Raw genomic sequence first — 15,444 nt, forward strand, 5'->3', positions numbered from 1 at the left:
TGGAGAAAGGGAGAGAGGAGAGAGAAAGAGAACTCATGCAAGTGTGCCAATATGCTTGCGCTACAGGGAGAGGGCCATAGAAGTTGTTGCATTGTAGGACTATTAGAAAAGCACTATACCCCTCATAATTAAAAATCATTCCTTAATTAATTAAAAGAGAGGTGGTTAGCAGACTTAGGGTTTCATCAGTTTTTAAAGTTGTATGAATATGTGCTTGCTATGATCCCTAACTATGACAAGTTTAGATGGATGGCTATGAAAAAGAAAAGAAAATATGACATCATTAGAATTACAAGTAAGACAAGAAGAAACCCAAAGTACAGACACAAGAACACAGAAAAATTTTAAGAGAGTACAGATGTCATGACATTTATTAAAAGGCATGCTACAATGCTATACTTGTTAGGAAAAGAGATTAGAGATACCAAGTAATTGTCAGCAAATATACAAACTGAACGAAAATGGAATATACTGTAGTGTACAGAAGCTTGAATTAACCATGCACTACGCATTTAGAAAATATGTTTTTTAATATTTTATCTTCTCTTTGCATTTATAACATAATTCACTTAATCACAGAATCCTCTTCTTCCAATGCCACAAACTGTGTTACAAATGAAAGCTGGTACTGCTGCTTATCAAAATATACAAGACAATTGATGTTTTATATAAAACCACTTTATATGTTAACTTGTTCCCAAAAACCTTTTTTTTTTTTTCTTTTTTGGCCTGGTTAAAAAAAATGTTGTTACAAATATTTACAGCATCTTCTTCTGTTAGATGAACATTCTTATAAACTGAAAAAGGGAATTTTATGAACAGACCACATAAAACACAAGACAATGTCAGAGGCTCCTAGCTGTGCTATTTTTTTTTTTCTTAAATACAGTACTGAAAATGCCCATCAAACCCTTGTCATCCTAATCCATTCTGTTCACATTTATACTCCCATTTTCTCTAAGTAGTCTATTCACCAATAGGAAGTAGAAAGTAAAGGCCGCTTTGCACTGGGTCTTCTTGCAGAAAGGAGCTTGGGAAAAAATGCTTAATGAGAGGAGTTAAAACCAGAACAGTTAAGTCTTTGGTCAGAGCAATGAGGTGACATTTTGATGCAAAACTTTGCTTGGTCAGCAATCTATAATTAGTACTTTCTGGATATGGGATGAATTTTTAAAAGATCTGGGTAACAATGGTAAGGGGGGAAAAGGCCAGAGCATGTTTTGTTTTTTAAATGACATCAAAAATATCTATTTAAATATTTGTTAATACAACTACTACATAGATTCAAAAACTGAAAATAACAACAACAAAAACAAAATCTGTTTACAGTGCTGACTTAAGCTTGCTATAAGCAGCTTTCGATCATGACTATTATCACCAAGGTCACTGGACCAGACAAATATCCCTGTTTTCTGGAACATATGCCTCAGGTTACAAAAACAAAAATGACGACCACAGAGATTTAGAGCGGCTCATTCTTGGACCTGCACAATGCTATATAATGAATATCATGTGATAAAGGCAGAAGTGTAACTGAAACCTCATTTCTACAGTTACAATTCTTTGCTTGTATGAATAGTCTGTGAGATAACATTCTTTTAAAACTTTATAGTACATATTTCCTGAAAACCAGAATACTGATAACTACCTTAGTCTCAAATAGGAAGAAAAGGTCAATTAAGACTACTGAAGAAGGCACATAAACTTTGGTCCTGTTTTGTTTTCTTCCCTCTATAAAACCCCCCACTAATATTTTAGTAATTTTCTACTCTTTAAACCATTCATAACTGTTAGAATTTGCTGTGAAAAAAGACTGCAAATAGTCTTGTAGATAACAACACAGCTCTTTTGAAGGACAGCTGAGTTCTATTTTCTTTAAAGGAAAACTTCTGTGCAATCTAAATTGTATTTTTTTAGCACAATAATAGAATATTTTAAGTCTGGCAGTTTTATTCTTGTTAACGACTGATCAAGACGAAAGGCTAAGAAAAATGCTTTTACGCATAGTCATGCTGTCTTTTTGGTTTAAAAATAGCAGTACACATTAGGTTTTCTAAGAGACAGATTGATAGTTTGGCAAACTTAGGGTTTTTAAGTGACTCAAGGGGGGGAAAAACACATACTTTTGAGCTTGTCACCTTCTGCCCAAAAATATTTAGTGGGACCAAAAATTACATGATAATATATTCATTATATAAATTCCACTGCCTAATGACATTTATGAGAGTTATCTCTTTATCATCTGAAGCAGAACCAATGATCACCATCCTAGGTGGAGCCAAATAAGACATTGCTCCCTTAAGGAATTAGGCAGGCAGAAATTATGTCTCTAAAAATTGTGAGATCTGCAACTTTTAATTACAGAATAAGAAACATTACGAAAAATAACATCATAATATTTACTTTTAAAGACTATATGGCATTCTATCGGAGTTACTGGGGAATTCTGATATTCTTCAGTAAGTTATTGATTAAGATATTAAGATACTGGGTCATTTTTCTATTTGTATCTCACATAAAACACATTTTACTGCTATGCAAGTTATTTAAATCTCAAACTTTTTGGCATACATTGCTATTGCTGAACGTGTACTGCTATTTTTTGAAGACCTGAATATATATACTTTGTGTACAAGTCAAGACACCTCCAAAAGTGATTAAGACAATAGTCCTTAAAATAAAGTAAATAAACTTAAAAATAGGATACTATGACAGCTCAACAGTGAAAATAAACATTGCTTAGAAGATACTGAATAAATGTATGCCAAAACAAAAGTATGAAGATCTAGTTTTTCCACCACCCTGATATCTTTAAATCTCTCTACAGAAACTATGCCAACAAATACTGTAGACCTCTATAATTCAAATAGTAAATAACTCAATATGGGCAATATCCATGCACTACAGCTAATTTCAGACACAAATTGAAGATTTCAGACATACTGTTTTAGACAAGAATATCTCACTTTTCCAAATCTTAATTTGATTTTGTCAATAAATTAAAATGTATGTAATGTGTATATGTATGTACATTAGAAGAGTGCATGTATATGTATACATACCTACACACACACACACACACACACACACACACACACACACACACACACATCCCTGAAAAAGATTCAAATGTTCTCTCTCAGATTTAAAGGCCATTCCCTACTTCAAAATTAACATTCAACACTATTACTATCTCCTTTCTGCTACACTGACACTAAATGTTATGAGAATCATGAATTAAAATTACACAGTAATTCCTAACTCAAAGCAAACAAAATAATCCAATAAATGTGACACTGGAAATTATAACAGTGCCTGTATGGAAGGAAAAAAGAAGCAAATTTGGGGAGATTTCTCAAAAAAAAAAAGTTGTTTTTTTTCCTCTCCCCTCTCACCAGAGGGGTAAAAATGTGTAAACACACATTTTGTAAAGTGAAACAAATAAAAACTATATAGCTAATTATTACTATCTATTCAGCCAATGCTAAAATGGATTCATTTGAAATGAATCTCAATTCAGTGGCCTCCTTCCTAGTCTATCACATACCTGCTCCTCAGTGTGAAGTGAATTGTTTTTTATAACCTATAGTATCTTTGGTAGTCTCCAATTTTCTGTAAAATTTCTTTTGTAAAAATCTTCCAACATTCGAATTAATGGCTGCAATATAGTAAAGAAGTTGAGATATTCTTTTTAAAGGTGAGATGAGCTACTCTGAGAATCTGAAAAGTGTAAAAGGGATGGACAAAAATGACCCCTATGACAAATTCTGCTTTAAAAAAATCTAATCAAGCATTGAAAAAATAATGAACAAATGCAAAGTTTCTTATTAAAAAGAAATAATTTTACATTATAGAATCACTGAAGTAACATCAAAATGCATTCTTACACTCAACCAAAAAGAGAAAGGGACAGAGTATGAGAAAGGACCCACCTTCTCATACCCCATATAATGTGGACACTTAGTAATAAAGTTACATTAACAAAGAAAAGCATCGCACTGTACTGAGAAAAACCAAGTAATCCTGAGACAAATTCTAATGGGTGATAAAGGTTAGACAAGATTCAGAAACTGAAATTATATTTTATAGTCCCAAACTGGTATGCTATAACTGGCAATGACCACTATTGGTCACAAAGTGAAGAGGCCTACAGGTGTGCAACTGAGTTATTCCCCAAACCATTCACCCTTCCCCACCCCATCTCTGCACCAAAGCACCAAAAATTTGAATAAAAACGATTACTTATTGAAAACCACTTAAAATTGCAATGAAAAAACTTTAAAATCCTTACCAAAACAGGGAAAGAAAAAACAAAATGCTCACCAAGCCCACAATATAGCTTTCAAGATACTTAGATAAAATTCTAACCTATTGTATCATAAGCACATAATAAGGCACATAATAAGAAATTAAGTAAATACACAGTAATTCTGAATAAGTATTAGAGATTATAGTGGTACAAAAAACCCTTGAGATTAATTTTTTTCTAAAAGAAGACCTTACCAAAAATAACTTTTAAAAAATCTGTCAAACCATATGATAGACCTGAATATTTTCCTTGTAAACTTTTTTTTCTGAAAACAATTATAAAAAAGTAGTTTATAAGTAGGATTATTTTTCTTTTTAAATTTTCGAAGATCATATTACTCGGCAAATAGTATCATTTTGAAAATTAAACCATGATTTTTCCTCGTAAAATTACTATTTCTTTTGACACCTTAACAGATCTTGGATTCCACTTAATTTCCTTTGGGGACAACTGAGACACTTCATTTCTCCAAATAGTCTTAAAAAATTAAAGATATGTATTCTTTAAAGGAGTGTCTTACAGTGAAAAAAAGAAACAATTGAAAGAAAATGTGCAAGTTTATAAATTTTCTTCCAATACAACCCAATTTGTTTATGTATAATACCTATCAATATATGCCTAACAACCGATATAATTTAGAAGTGAACATAATTTCCTATAGGGGTCGAACTTCTGAATCATAAAGTTAAAAACTTTGTTGTAATTTTAAAAGCCTGTATGTTTAAATTTTTCCAAAGTACAAAGGAGTTTAGAAATGTTGTATAAGGCTGATCTGGACCCAAACTAAAAGAAAGACTGTCCTCTTGAAATCCAATTTAATACAGGGAATTAAATTATTAAAAAAATTCTTTTCCTGATTTTTTTTTTTTTCCTGAAGGTTATTTTCATAGACACTAAGGTACAAAGGAAAAAACGAACCTTTGATCACATACTGGCAAGGGGGAAAAATGGAAAAAAAGAACGTCCCTTAATTTTCTGAATATACTTGGATATCAAACTCAGAGTTATTTTTGTGAAAGAGGCAGAATTGGTCTTGAGTTGCTTCAGTCTATGTCTGAAGGTTTTACTGAAATTATGGTCCAGTCTTAGGAGAAAAATTCACAGAAAAATCAGATTGTAGATTTTGAGAAGGAAACTCTGAGGTGATGATTTTCTCCAAGGTCATGGTTATGAAGTTCAATGAGGGCCTGGATTGCTTCTTCCACAGATCCCAACTGAATGAGTGCCATTTTGCGATCTTTCCTGAAAATAATGGAAGAAATATAAAAAGTATGTAGAATTAATTTTACCCACAAATCTCCCCAACCTTAGAAGACTTCATTGAACTACCTTTAAAATTTGCACACCACTTAAAATAATGTATTTCTTGAAAGCATGGACTTACTGAAAGAATTTAAAAGCCTTCACTGAACACCCAGCTTCTGTGAAAAGGTTCTTCAGATCATCCACTGTAACAGAAGGGCTGTGAAAACATCACAGAGAGTGTCAACTATCTTAGCCCCAGTTCTCAAATGAACCAAAGATTAATTTTCAATTGTCAAATCTTCAGAGTATCTCACATTTCTAAGACAATAAAGCCCTGAAAGGGCTTTTGGAACTGCCCTGAAAGATGTTCAAAGTTGACACATACATGTTCTAAAACAATGTAATTTGGTCTAAAATCTTTTGCATAAAATACGGGCAGGTATTGGGGCACCTGGGTGGTTCAGTCAGTTAAGCATCCGACTTCAGCTCAGGTCATGATATCATGGTTCATGGGCTCAAGCCCTGCGTCAGACTCTGTGCTGACAGCTCAGAGCCTGAAGCCTGCTTCAGACTCTGTCTCCTTCTCTCTCTGCCTCTCCCCTGCTTGTGCTCTCTCTCTCAAAAATAAATAAACGTTAAAAAAATTTTTAAAAACACGGGCAGGTATTTAAAGAACAAGAAAATCTATCTGTATTTCTTTTAAAGCGATAATTACCCATACCACTGGCTTCAGTAATTAATGTTAATGGTATTTCCAAAACTACTTCTAGTGTTTCCAAAATTACTTCCCAGTTCTGACTTGTTGGCTCTTGACCAGATGTCCACATTTTTAATGGCTTTTAGGATAATTCTGAATACATGTATGTGGGAGTCAGGCTCTAAGATGCTTCCCCCTCCCCTCACTACTATTGCCTCCTAGTATTCAAGGCCTTTAGATACTCCTCTTCCATAAGGAAGAGATGTCCTCTGTAACCTTTAGGGTACCACAGAAACACTATGTTTGACTTCTTCTTCTTTTTTTTAACGTTTATTCATTTTTGAGAGGCAGAGACAGAGCATGAGTGGAGGAGGGCCAGACAGAGAGGGAGACACAGTATCCAAAGCAGGTTCCAGGCTCTGAGCTGTCAGCACAGAGCCTGACGCTGGACTTGAACTCACCGACTGCGAGATCATGACCTGAGCTGAAGTTGGACATTTAACCAACAGAGCCACCCAGGGGTCCTGACGTGTTAGACTTCTAAGGCTAAGAGACATTGCAATTCCCACCCTGCCCTCCCTTGAATCATCAGCTCTGGAAGAAACCAGCTACTCTTTCAGAGGGATGCTCAAACACCCATATGGAGAAGTCCTTTGTGGCAAGGAACTGAGGCTGCCTGTCAACAACTAGATTCATAAGTAAGTGAGCCACCTTGAAAGTGGATCCTGTAGCCCCAGTTAAACCTTCAAATTTTTGAGACACTCTAAGTTAAAACTAACCAGCTAAGCCACTCTGGATTCCTGAATCACAGTAACAGTATCAGCTAATAAACATTTTAGATAACTAATATAGTGGCCTATCACATAAGAGTCAACTGACTAAATTATTCCAACATAGCAGTTGTCCTATTCACTAATTTCTTATGAGATGATTTAACTGCCATACTGTCTTAAGAACACTGTATCTCATCTCATAACTGCCAGTAAGGATGGTGCAGGACAATGATTGGTTCTGCGTGGAGACAGATCTGAGTTCACATTCTATTTCCCATTCATTTGGTGTATGACCTTGAGTAAGGTACTTAACCTGAGTTTCACTGATAAAATGAAACAAATGACTTTATTTCAAAGGTTTTTAGGTATGAATTCACAGAGAAAGAAAGAAACAATAGTGGTTACCAAGGACTGGAGAGTAGAGGGAAATGGGGAATTACTCTTAATGGGTACAGAGTTTCAATTTGGGATAATGACAAGAATCTGGAGATGGACAGAGGTGATGGTTGTACAATCTGAATGTACTTAATGTGAATGTACATCAAACTGCACATTCAAAAATGGTTAAAATGGGGGCACCTTAGTGGCTCAGTCAATTAAGCATCTGACTGGCTCAAGTCATGATCTCCTGGTCTGTGAGTTCAAACCCTGCATCAGGCTCTCTGCTGTCCGTGCAGAGCCTGCTATGGATTCTCTGTCCCCCTCTCTCTGTCCCTCCCCTGCTCTCGTGCACACTATCTCTCAAAAATGAATAAACATTTTTTAAAAGGTTATTATATGGAGATTAAATGAGGTAACAAATGTAAATTGCCAGCATGGTGCCCAGAACTTGGTAGATGGTTCAGAAAATATTAATGTCCTCTCCCTCTTCTGCCTACACATCCTATGTAGGCTGCAACCTGAGACCAGCCCCTAGATAATGTATTTAAGAAGGTAATAATGACAAGAGCCTGCCCTGGTATCCAAATATGTTGTCGCTCTGTCTCCATAATGATGAGCTGCTACATTTCTAGATCCACATAACCTAGAGATTTTTTAAGGGACTCCTCCAGTTTCTTAGCTGGCATGAGATTTGAGCCATCGTCCAATTCAGATTCAAGGTTCCTTCAGGGAGCCTACCCAGAGACTAGCTGGCAGCCTGAGCACTCAACATTATTTTGGGTGATTACTTTCTATTCCTATTCATCCCCATTCTCATTCTCAATAATGTTCTAGAACTTTTTTACCCTTCTCCATTCCCTCAAGTCTTTAAATTTCTACACACATGGCCATACACAACGCCACTCTTTCCAAAGTTTATTCTCTTTTCATGTATTAGATTAAGTTATATACAACTGCCATCTTCATATGTGCTTAGAGTGCAGACCCTGCTTGGGATTCTCTCTCTCCCTTGCTCTCTGCTCCTTCCCCACTCAGCTGTCTCTGTCTCAAAAATAAATAAATAAACTTAAAAAAAAAAAAAAAAAGATGATGACTAAAGAACAAGTCTCCTACAACACTGGTTAAAATGGAGTAGTCACAATAAAGTAATTTTTAGCTTTTATAAACATTTAAAAAATTATTTATTTTATTTTTGAGAGAAAGACCGCAGGAGTGGAGAAGGGATGGAGAGAGGGACACAGAGGATCCAAGGAGCTGAAGCGGGCTCTATGCTGATAGCAGCAAACCTGATGCAGGGCTTGAACTCACAAACTGTGAGATCACGACCTGAGCCAAAGTTGGACACTCAACTGACTGAGCCACCCAGGCACCCCTATTTTTTTAAAAGCTTATTTTTTATTTTGAGAAAGAGAGAGAGAGAGAGAGAGAGAGAGAGAGAGAGAGAAGAAATGCGCACATGCACGAGGTGCGGGGGTGGGGTGGGCAGAGAGAGGGAGAGAGAATCCCAAGCAGGCTCTGTGCTGCCATTGTGGAGCCTGGTGCGGGGCTCAAACTCACAAACCCTGACTTCACGATGTGAGTCAAAAGTAAGAGTCCAAATGCTTAACTGACTGAGCCACCCATGTGTCCCAGAGTAATTAACATATGCATGGTTTTGCAACTTGTAGATAAAGAATAGAAAATTCATTTTTACCATATTAGACACATAAATTATTTGAGTTTGTTATGTTAATTAATTCTTTACTTCTATACAAAGGGATGAACAAGTATGTACCAATGGAATATTTCTGCATAAACTTATTTTATGCCCTTTTATAACTGAAAGGTAACTAGTTGCTAATTCTCCATTTGGAAAGAAACTTATCTTTCACTTTTGGTGTATGACTAGAGATATGACTTTAAGACATGATGGTAAATAAGTAATCTTATGAGAAATTGGTGACTAGGACAAATGCTACGTTACAATAATTTCAGAGTTTCTACCTCTCCCAAACCATATACTGTAGACTGTTAATCATCTAAATGAATAATAATTAATTAGGTACATACGGGATGTTGGAAAGATGCAGAGTGGCTGATGGTGGAAAAATATTCTGGAAGTTTTTAGAGCCAGGTTTTTTAAAGCGATGCAAAGGACTATTGCTAAAATCCTTAGTCAGACCTTGGTCTTCTTGTCCCTCTCGGGGAAGCTGAACTGCCTGATGTTTGGACAGTGTAGCACGAAGCACTTTTCCGTAAAGTCTCTGCCCACTCAGGTGGTTCATGGCTAGTGCATAGAAGAAAATTAAGAAAAGTTTGGGTATTAAGATAAAGTTCTTGTAAAATTTGTCTAAATTATCATTAAATTCTTTTATTTAATCACTTAAAATTATACTGCCAATTCTGGGTGTTATAATAGTCTTAAATTCAAAAACTCTTACATATAGAAATGTATTAAATGACTTTACTATGATGAAAAGAGAAGCAATTAAACAAAAAATAACTATCTTTCTAGCAGAGTGCTAGAAAGTTCCATAGTGCACAGAACAAGTACTCAGGAAATGGTTATTGAATAAAGTATTTTAATCTCAAGCAACACATTGTTTTTTGTTTTTAAAAGCAGACTCCATGCCCAAAGTGACTTGAACTCATAACCCTGAGATCAAGAGTTGCATGCTCTACCGACTGAGCCAGCCAGCACCCCTGGCAACACATTCTTTTAATAAAAAAATCTGAGTAGTAATATTTTAAGAGCCACTGTAACTATGAACTATAAGGCCATGGAATGCAACTTTCTTACACCATTATTATGAAGTTTGCTCAAACTTTTAAGCCATGAAACAGTTACAGAAAACTTAATTTGGAAGAAAAACAAATAAATAAACAAAATTAAATGAAACAACAAAAAAAGTCACATTTATTAGTTTATACTTAATGGAAAAAACCTAGAGTTTATAAAGGTCCAAACATCAATAATATGTTAAAGTAGATAAACTTCAGACTTCAAAGAGCAACAATTATTTTTTAACCTCCCCCCCCCCGAAAGAGAGTTTGAGCCTGAAAGGGAGAAGGGCAGAGAGAGGCAGAGAAGAGTCCCAAGCAGGCTGTATGGCCAGCACAGAGCCTGATGTGGGGCTCGATCTCACAACTGTGAGATCATGACCTCAGCCGAAATCAAGAGTCAGACGCCTAACCCACTGAGCCACCCAGGTGCCCCTCTTCTTTTAATCTTAAACCAGAAGTAGGCTCAAATAATAATGAAGACATTTGCATAAGAAGGTACCCTTCAGTAAAATGATAGTCCTACCACCTAGAAATTTATTTTATAGGCAAATTCACATACAAAAGGAGGAGGCTTTCATTACTACTATTAACCATAGTACCTAGCTGAGCTTGACTTGCATCTGCCATCTGAACCAAGGCATTTTCTTTCTTATTAAACATAATCTTCACTCGATGTACATCACCATATACTCCTAATGGAAAAGACAAAACAAAACCTTAATTTAACAAAAAAAAATGCCTGTTTAATGTTCAATTTTACTCATACATTTAAAGAAGGCTTCTTTTCTCATATACATATTCCCTGGGCAATTCCACACATGTGCTCCCAAATTAACAAATTTGCCTTCTATGTTCTAAATCTATTAATGTACTCAACCCTTTTCACTTGGATGTCCCATAAACACTTCAAATTTAGTATGTCCCAAACGGATTCATTTCCCCTTTTCTCTCCCCACTTCCAGTGTTCACCAACTCTATCGATATATATTATCATCATTCATATATGTGCTCTAGTCAGACACCTGGGATTCATCTTTTAACTTCTCCCTTTCCTTTCCATTTAGTCAATCACGCAATCACCAGCATCCATTGATTTTATGGCCTAAATATCTCTTATATTTGTCCACTTCTCCCCATCCTCACCACCTTCAAAGCTACCATTATCATTTCACATCTAAACTACCGTAACAGCCTCCCAACTGACCTCAATACAACCAATTTTTCTGCATTAGTCTTCCCCAAAGTGGATCTAATATTCCAAAGGACTGGTAAAATGATTGGGGTGTAGGGGGAAAATAGTCAAACTCATATTTATACTGAGTTGATTATATAAGCTAATATGAAAAACTATATTTTACTAATTTTTTAATATATGCATGAAATTATAGGCAGAAATTTCTACAATAGGAAAAATATTGTTTTTTTAAAATTTAATATATCAAAATAGATTGCAGTTTACATGCTAGAGGGTATCACCAATATAATAAAAATAAAAAATAAAAATATAAAAAAATATGGTGCTACTTAAATATCAGTAGCACCATAACCACACTTTGTTATGTGACAAAAAGAATGACTATGAGTATCTTCAAGGGACACAAAAGGAGTGCTGGTTATCCGGTGGGCAAGCACCTAACAGCAACTAAAGTCAGAGATGAATGGTACTTTTAAAAAAGACAAGTATTCTGAATTCCAAATTAGCTGTCCTTCTCAGAAGTGACAAGTGGCTGAAATAGACATTAAAAAAATAATACATACAATATGTTCTTCAAGTTGAGGGTGATATTTTTTTTTTAATTTTTTTTTTTTTTTTAACGTTTATTTATTTTTGAGACAGAGAGAGACAGAGCATGAACGGGGGAGGGTCAGAGAGAGAGGGAGACACAGAATCTGAAACAGGCTCCAGGCTCTGAGCAGTCAGCACACAGCCCGACGCGGGGCTTGAACTCACGGACCGCGAGATCGTGACCTGAGCTGAGGTCGGACGCTTAACCGACTGAGCCACCCAGGCGCCCCAAGGATGATATTTTTTTAAACGAGTAAGAAATCAACTACTTTTAGAAAGAAATGTCATTAGTTATTAAAGAGACATGTGAAAATTTATCATTAATACATAATTTTGTTACTGAAAATTACATGAATGTGTCATGAATAAAAACTTTACTTTTTTATGAACTACAAACGAGTATGAAGAATCTCTGTGGGATGATAGAAATGTTCAAAACTGGATGTAGTAACGGCTGCACAATGATGTAAATTTACTAAAAATCAATGATTTATTTATGTACCTAAAGCAGGTGAACTATATGGTTATAAATTATACCTCAAAAAGATCGTCTAAAAACCTATTATCCACTCAAAAATTTGAAACGATTTTCTAGCCTATTAAAACTTCCAAATAAAGAGTGCCATTTGTTAACCCCATTTGTTAAAAAAATGTTCTAATGCAGCAGTTGTCAACATCAGCTGATTTATTTAACAAGAGGAAAAAATGGAACTTTTCTAGGTAAAGTACAATGAAAACGAGTGGATTAGACTGAAAAATTACTAAATCATAAGGTACAGTGACAATGAAACATTTCCACTTAAATTGCTTATCTTTATGAGCTATCATTTCCAGTTATGACAACCTTTAAGATCAAGCACTAAAATAAAGTGAACTTGGAATCAAAGCTGAGAATACAGATTCAAAATGGAAAAGATTTTAAATAATGAAACATATTAAATAATATTTCTCACTAAATGTTAGTAAGTTTTTTATGAAGTTTCACCGTTAATAAAAATCTGTAAAATACTGATTACTTATTTCGTTGTTCTTATATTTCTATTTGTGCATATTATACTATACATAATGAGTACAGTACAAGGTGGATAAAGTTTATAAATAATCATATATAAATTAGGAGTACATGCTAACATTTTTTTTTTTGGACTAAGAGAGGAACACTATTAGAAAGTCTGGAGACTATTTTCATTTTATTTTTTAATGTTTATTTATTTTTGAGAGAGACAGAGACAGAATGTGAGGGGGTTAGGGGCAGAGAAAGAGAGGGAGACACAGAATCCGAAGCAGGCTCCAGGCTCTGAGCTGTCAGCACAGAGCCCTATGTGGGGCTCGAACTCACAAGCTGTGAGACCATGACCCGAGCTAAAGTTGGACGCTCAGCTGACTGAGTCACCCAGGCGCCCCTGGAGACTATTTTTAAAACCTGAATCTCATTATGCCTCTTCTCTGCTTAAAACTATTCACCGGTTTCCCACTGCTCTTAGGTTAAAAATCCAGCTCCTTAATTTAGTTACAAAGCTCTTCCTGACCATGCCCGTATTCATCTGTTCAGCTTCAACACTTTCCAGTGGGAAGTGGCTTCCTTCACTTCCATGTTCCAGGAGCTCTCTCACGCATTGCTAGCATCTGGGAAAACACATTTGCCCTTCCTTTCTGCCTGGCTAATGCTTACTCATTTTTCACAAGTCAGCTTAACTATCATTTCTATTGGTACACCACCTTTGATTCTCTCAGCTAGGTTAGGTCTCCTAAGTACACATTCCTATTACAATCTCTATTTCCCGTTTCATAAAACTTTATTGTAATTGTAATTACTAAGTCTTACTTATTTCCTTCTCTATCTTCAGTGTCAAACACACTATTTATTAGCACATAGAGACAATCGATAAATATTACTGAATGACGAAACATGTTTAATCCACATTACAGACATTAAAACAGCAAAAAAGAACTTACCAAATAGGATAAAAAGCCCATGTGGTGTGATAAGCTGTTTGAAAAGGATAACACAAAATATAAGTGTCTAAGTAAAACAATTAAAGTAAGTTTACTTATAAAAACAGCAGCTGACTTTGTTTAAAGCACTGATTTTATATGCTTCTTCTATATATACCAGTGATGAATTTTAATAAAAATCCTTGAAACAAACTTAAACATTTGAATATAACCCTAGACCAGAAGCTATGATACCTCCTCCTGAAAAGAGTAAAATTATAAAATAATTTTCAACTCACATCCGGATTGAGATTGGTGACAAGCAGAACAGAATTTCCTGGTACACCACTAGTCCCAGGAATGGCCATCCTTCCAGTGACAGCAGAAGAGGTGATTGTGAGAGGGCCCAGAGCTCCAGGAACAGCTGGGACTGATATACCTTTTTAAAACATCAAAAGCATTTCATATACTGGTTATCTGGGGAATTACAACACTGGATATAACTTAAGTAAATAAATGAAGATGAAAGCAAAAATATAGAAGAAAATAAGTCAAAGCTACCATAAAAATATCAAAGGCCAGTTAGCCTAGAAGTCAAGATCCTTATTCTTTGACATCATCACAGTCAGTACTCTGTTTGCAGAGCAACTGAATTCACTGTTCTTAAAAGTCGTTAGAGGATCTATCAACTGTTAAGTGCTCCATTTCTTCAAAGATATTTTAGCACATCCCTATAAGGTAGATGTATTTTTTCATTTGGCTTTTACCACAAAATTATATTAAAAAAAAAAAAGCCCTTCAGCAAAAGTCATATTTGTGACTAGGAAGTATTACATGTCCTAAAAGTGGACTGTGGTAATGGCTGTTCAACTCTGTAAATTCACTAAAAATCACTGGACTGTATACCAGGCATTCAGAATACATAACATTCTGTATAAGAGAAGTATTTTGTGGGAAAAATACCTGTAACCTTGTAAAGTGCTATATAAATATTATAACCATCAATAATTGATTTATAGAGTTCAGTATTCTTCTGTAGTGAGAATTTTCAGAGCTCTCTATTCCCCTAGATAGTCCAGAACTATTTCAAGTTTGGTAATACTGGAATATTAACACTATATACTATGCCTAAAATAGCACTTTACTTTTACAGAAGGTCCTACTATTTGTGTTCTCAGCTTAAAAATTATCTAAGGCAAAATCTCTATTTTATGTAAAATAAACCAGTTCCTTAATGGTATTTCTTGATTCTTTAAGCTCAAAGTTCCTTATAATACGGTCTGGTCACTTTCCCACAAATCACATAATTAAACAATATAGTTTACATTCAGACTATTCTGCTTGACCATCCAATGAGGTCATTATGACCATCATCCTCCTGAGTTTTAAAACTCTGCAGACCACTTTCTCAGGCTGGATATTTTTCCCATGAAATCGATATTCAATGGGCCCTTACATGGCCTCTTCCCATGCCCCTCCAATCCAACACTGCAACTTCTGAATAACCTGTGTAGGTTTATTACATATCACCAGTAGTACAACGTAGCTATATGGT

The 15,444-nt window shown here is 35.2% G+C and overlaps 1 protein-coding gene across 9 annotated transcripts in view; it reads right to left on the minus strand.

Moving 5' to 3' along the window:
* Window positions 1-511: 511 nt before the first annotated feature.
* Window positions 512-15,444, minus strand: part of PTBP3 (polypyrimidine tract binding protein 3) — a 119,613-nt gene continuing 104,680 nt past the window's right edge. For all 9 annotated transcript variants that reach the window (XM_019454184.2, XM_019454182.2, XM_019454180.2 and 6 more), the window contains 6 exons: window positions 14,189-14,328; window positions 13,911-13,944; window positions 10,768-10,860; window positions 9,455-9,671; window positions 5,694-5,771; window positions 512-5,551 (listed from right to left, as the gene is read on the minus strand). In XM_019454184.2, the coding sequence (XP_019309729.1) occupies window positions 5,419-5,551; window positions 5,694-5,771; window positions 9,455-9,671; window positions 10,768-10,860; window positions 13,911-13,944; window positions 14,189-14,328 (695 nt within the window). In that variant the 3' untranslated portion in view covers window positions 512-5,418. The remainder of the gene's footprint in view (window positions 5,552-5,693; window positions 5,772-9,454; window positions 9,672-10,767; window positions 10,861-13,910; window positions 13,945-14,188; window positions 14,329-15,444) is intronic.

The sequence above is a fragment of the Panthera pardus genome, unplaced genomic scaffold, assembly GCF_024362965.1.
Source record: "Panthera pardus isolate Hobbes unplaced genomic scaffold, ASM2436296v1 HiC_scaffold_20, whole genome shotgun sequence".
NCBI lineage: Eukaryota > Metazoa > Chordata > Mammalia > Carnivora > Felidae > Panthera > Panthera pardus.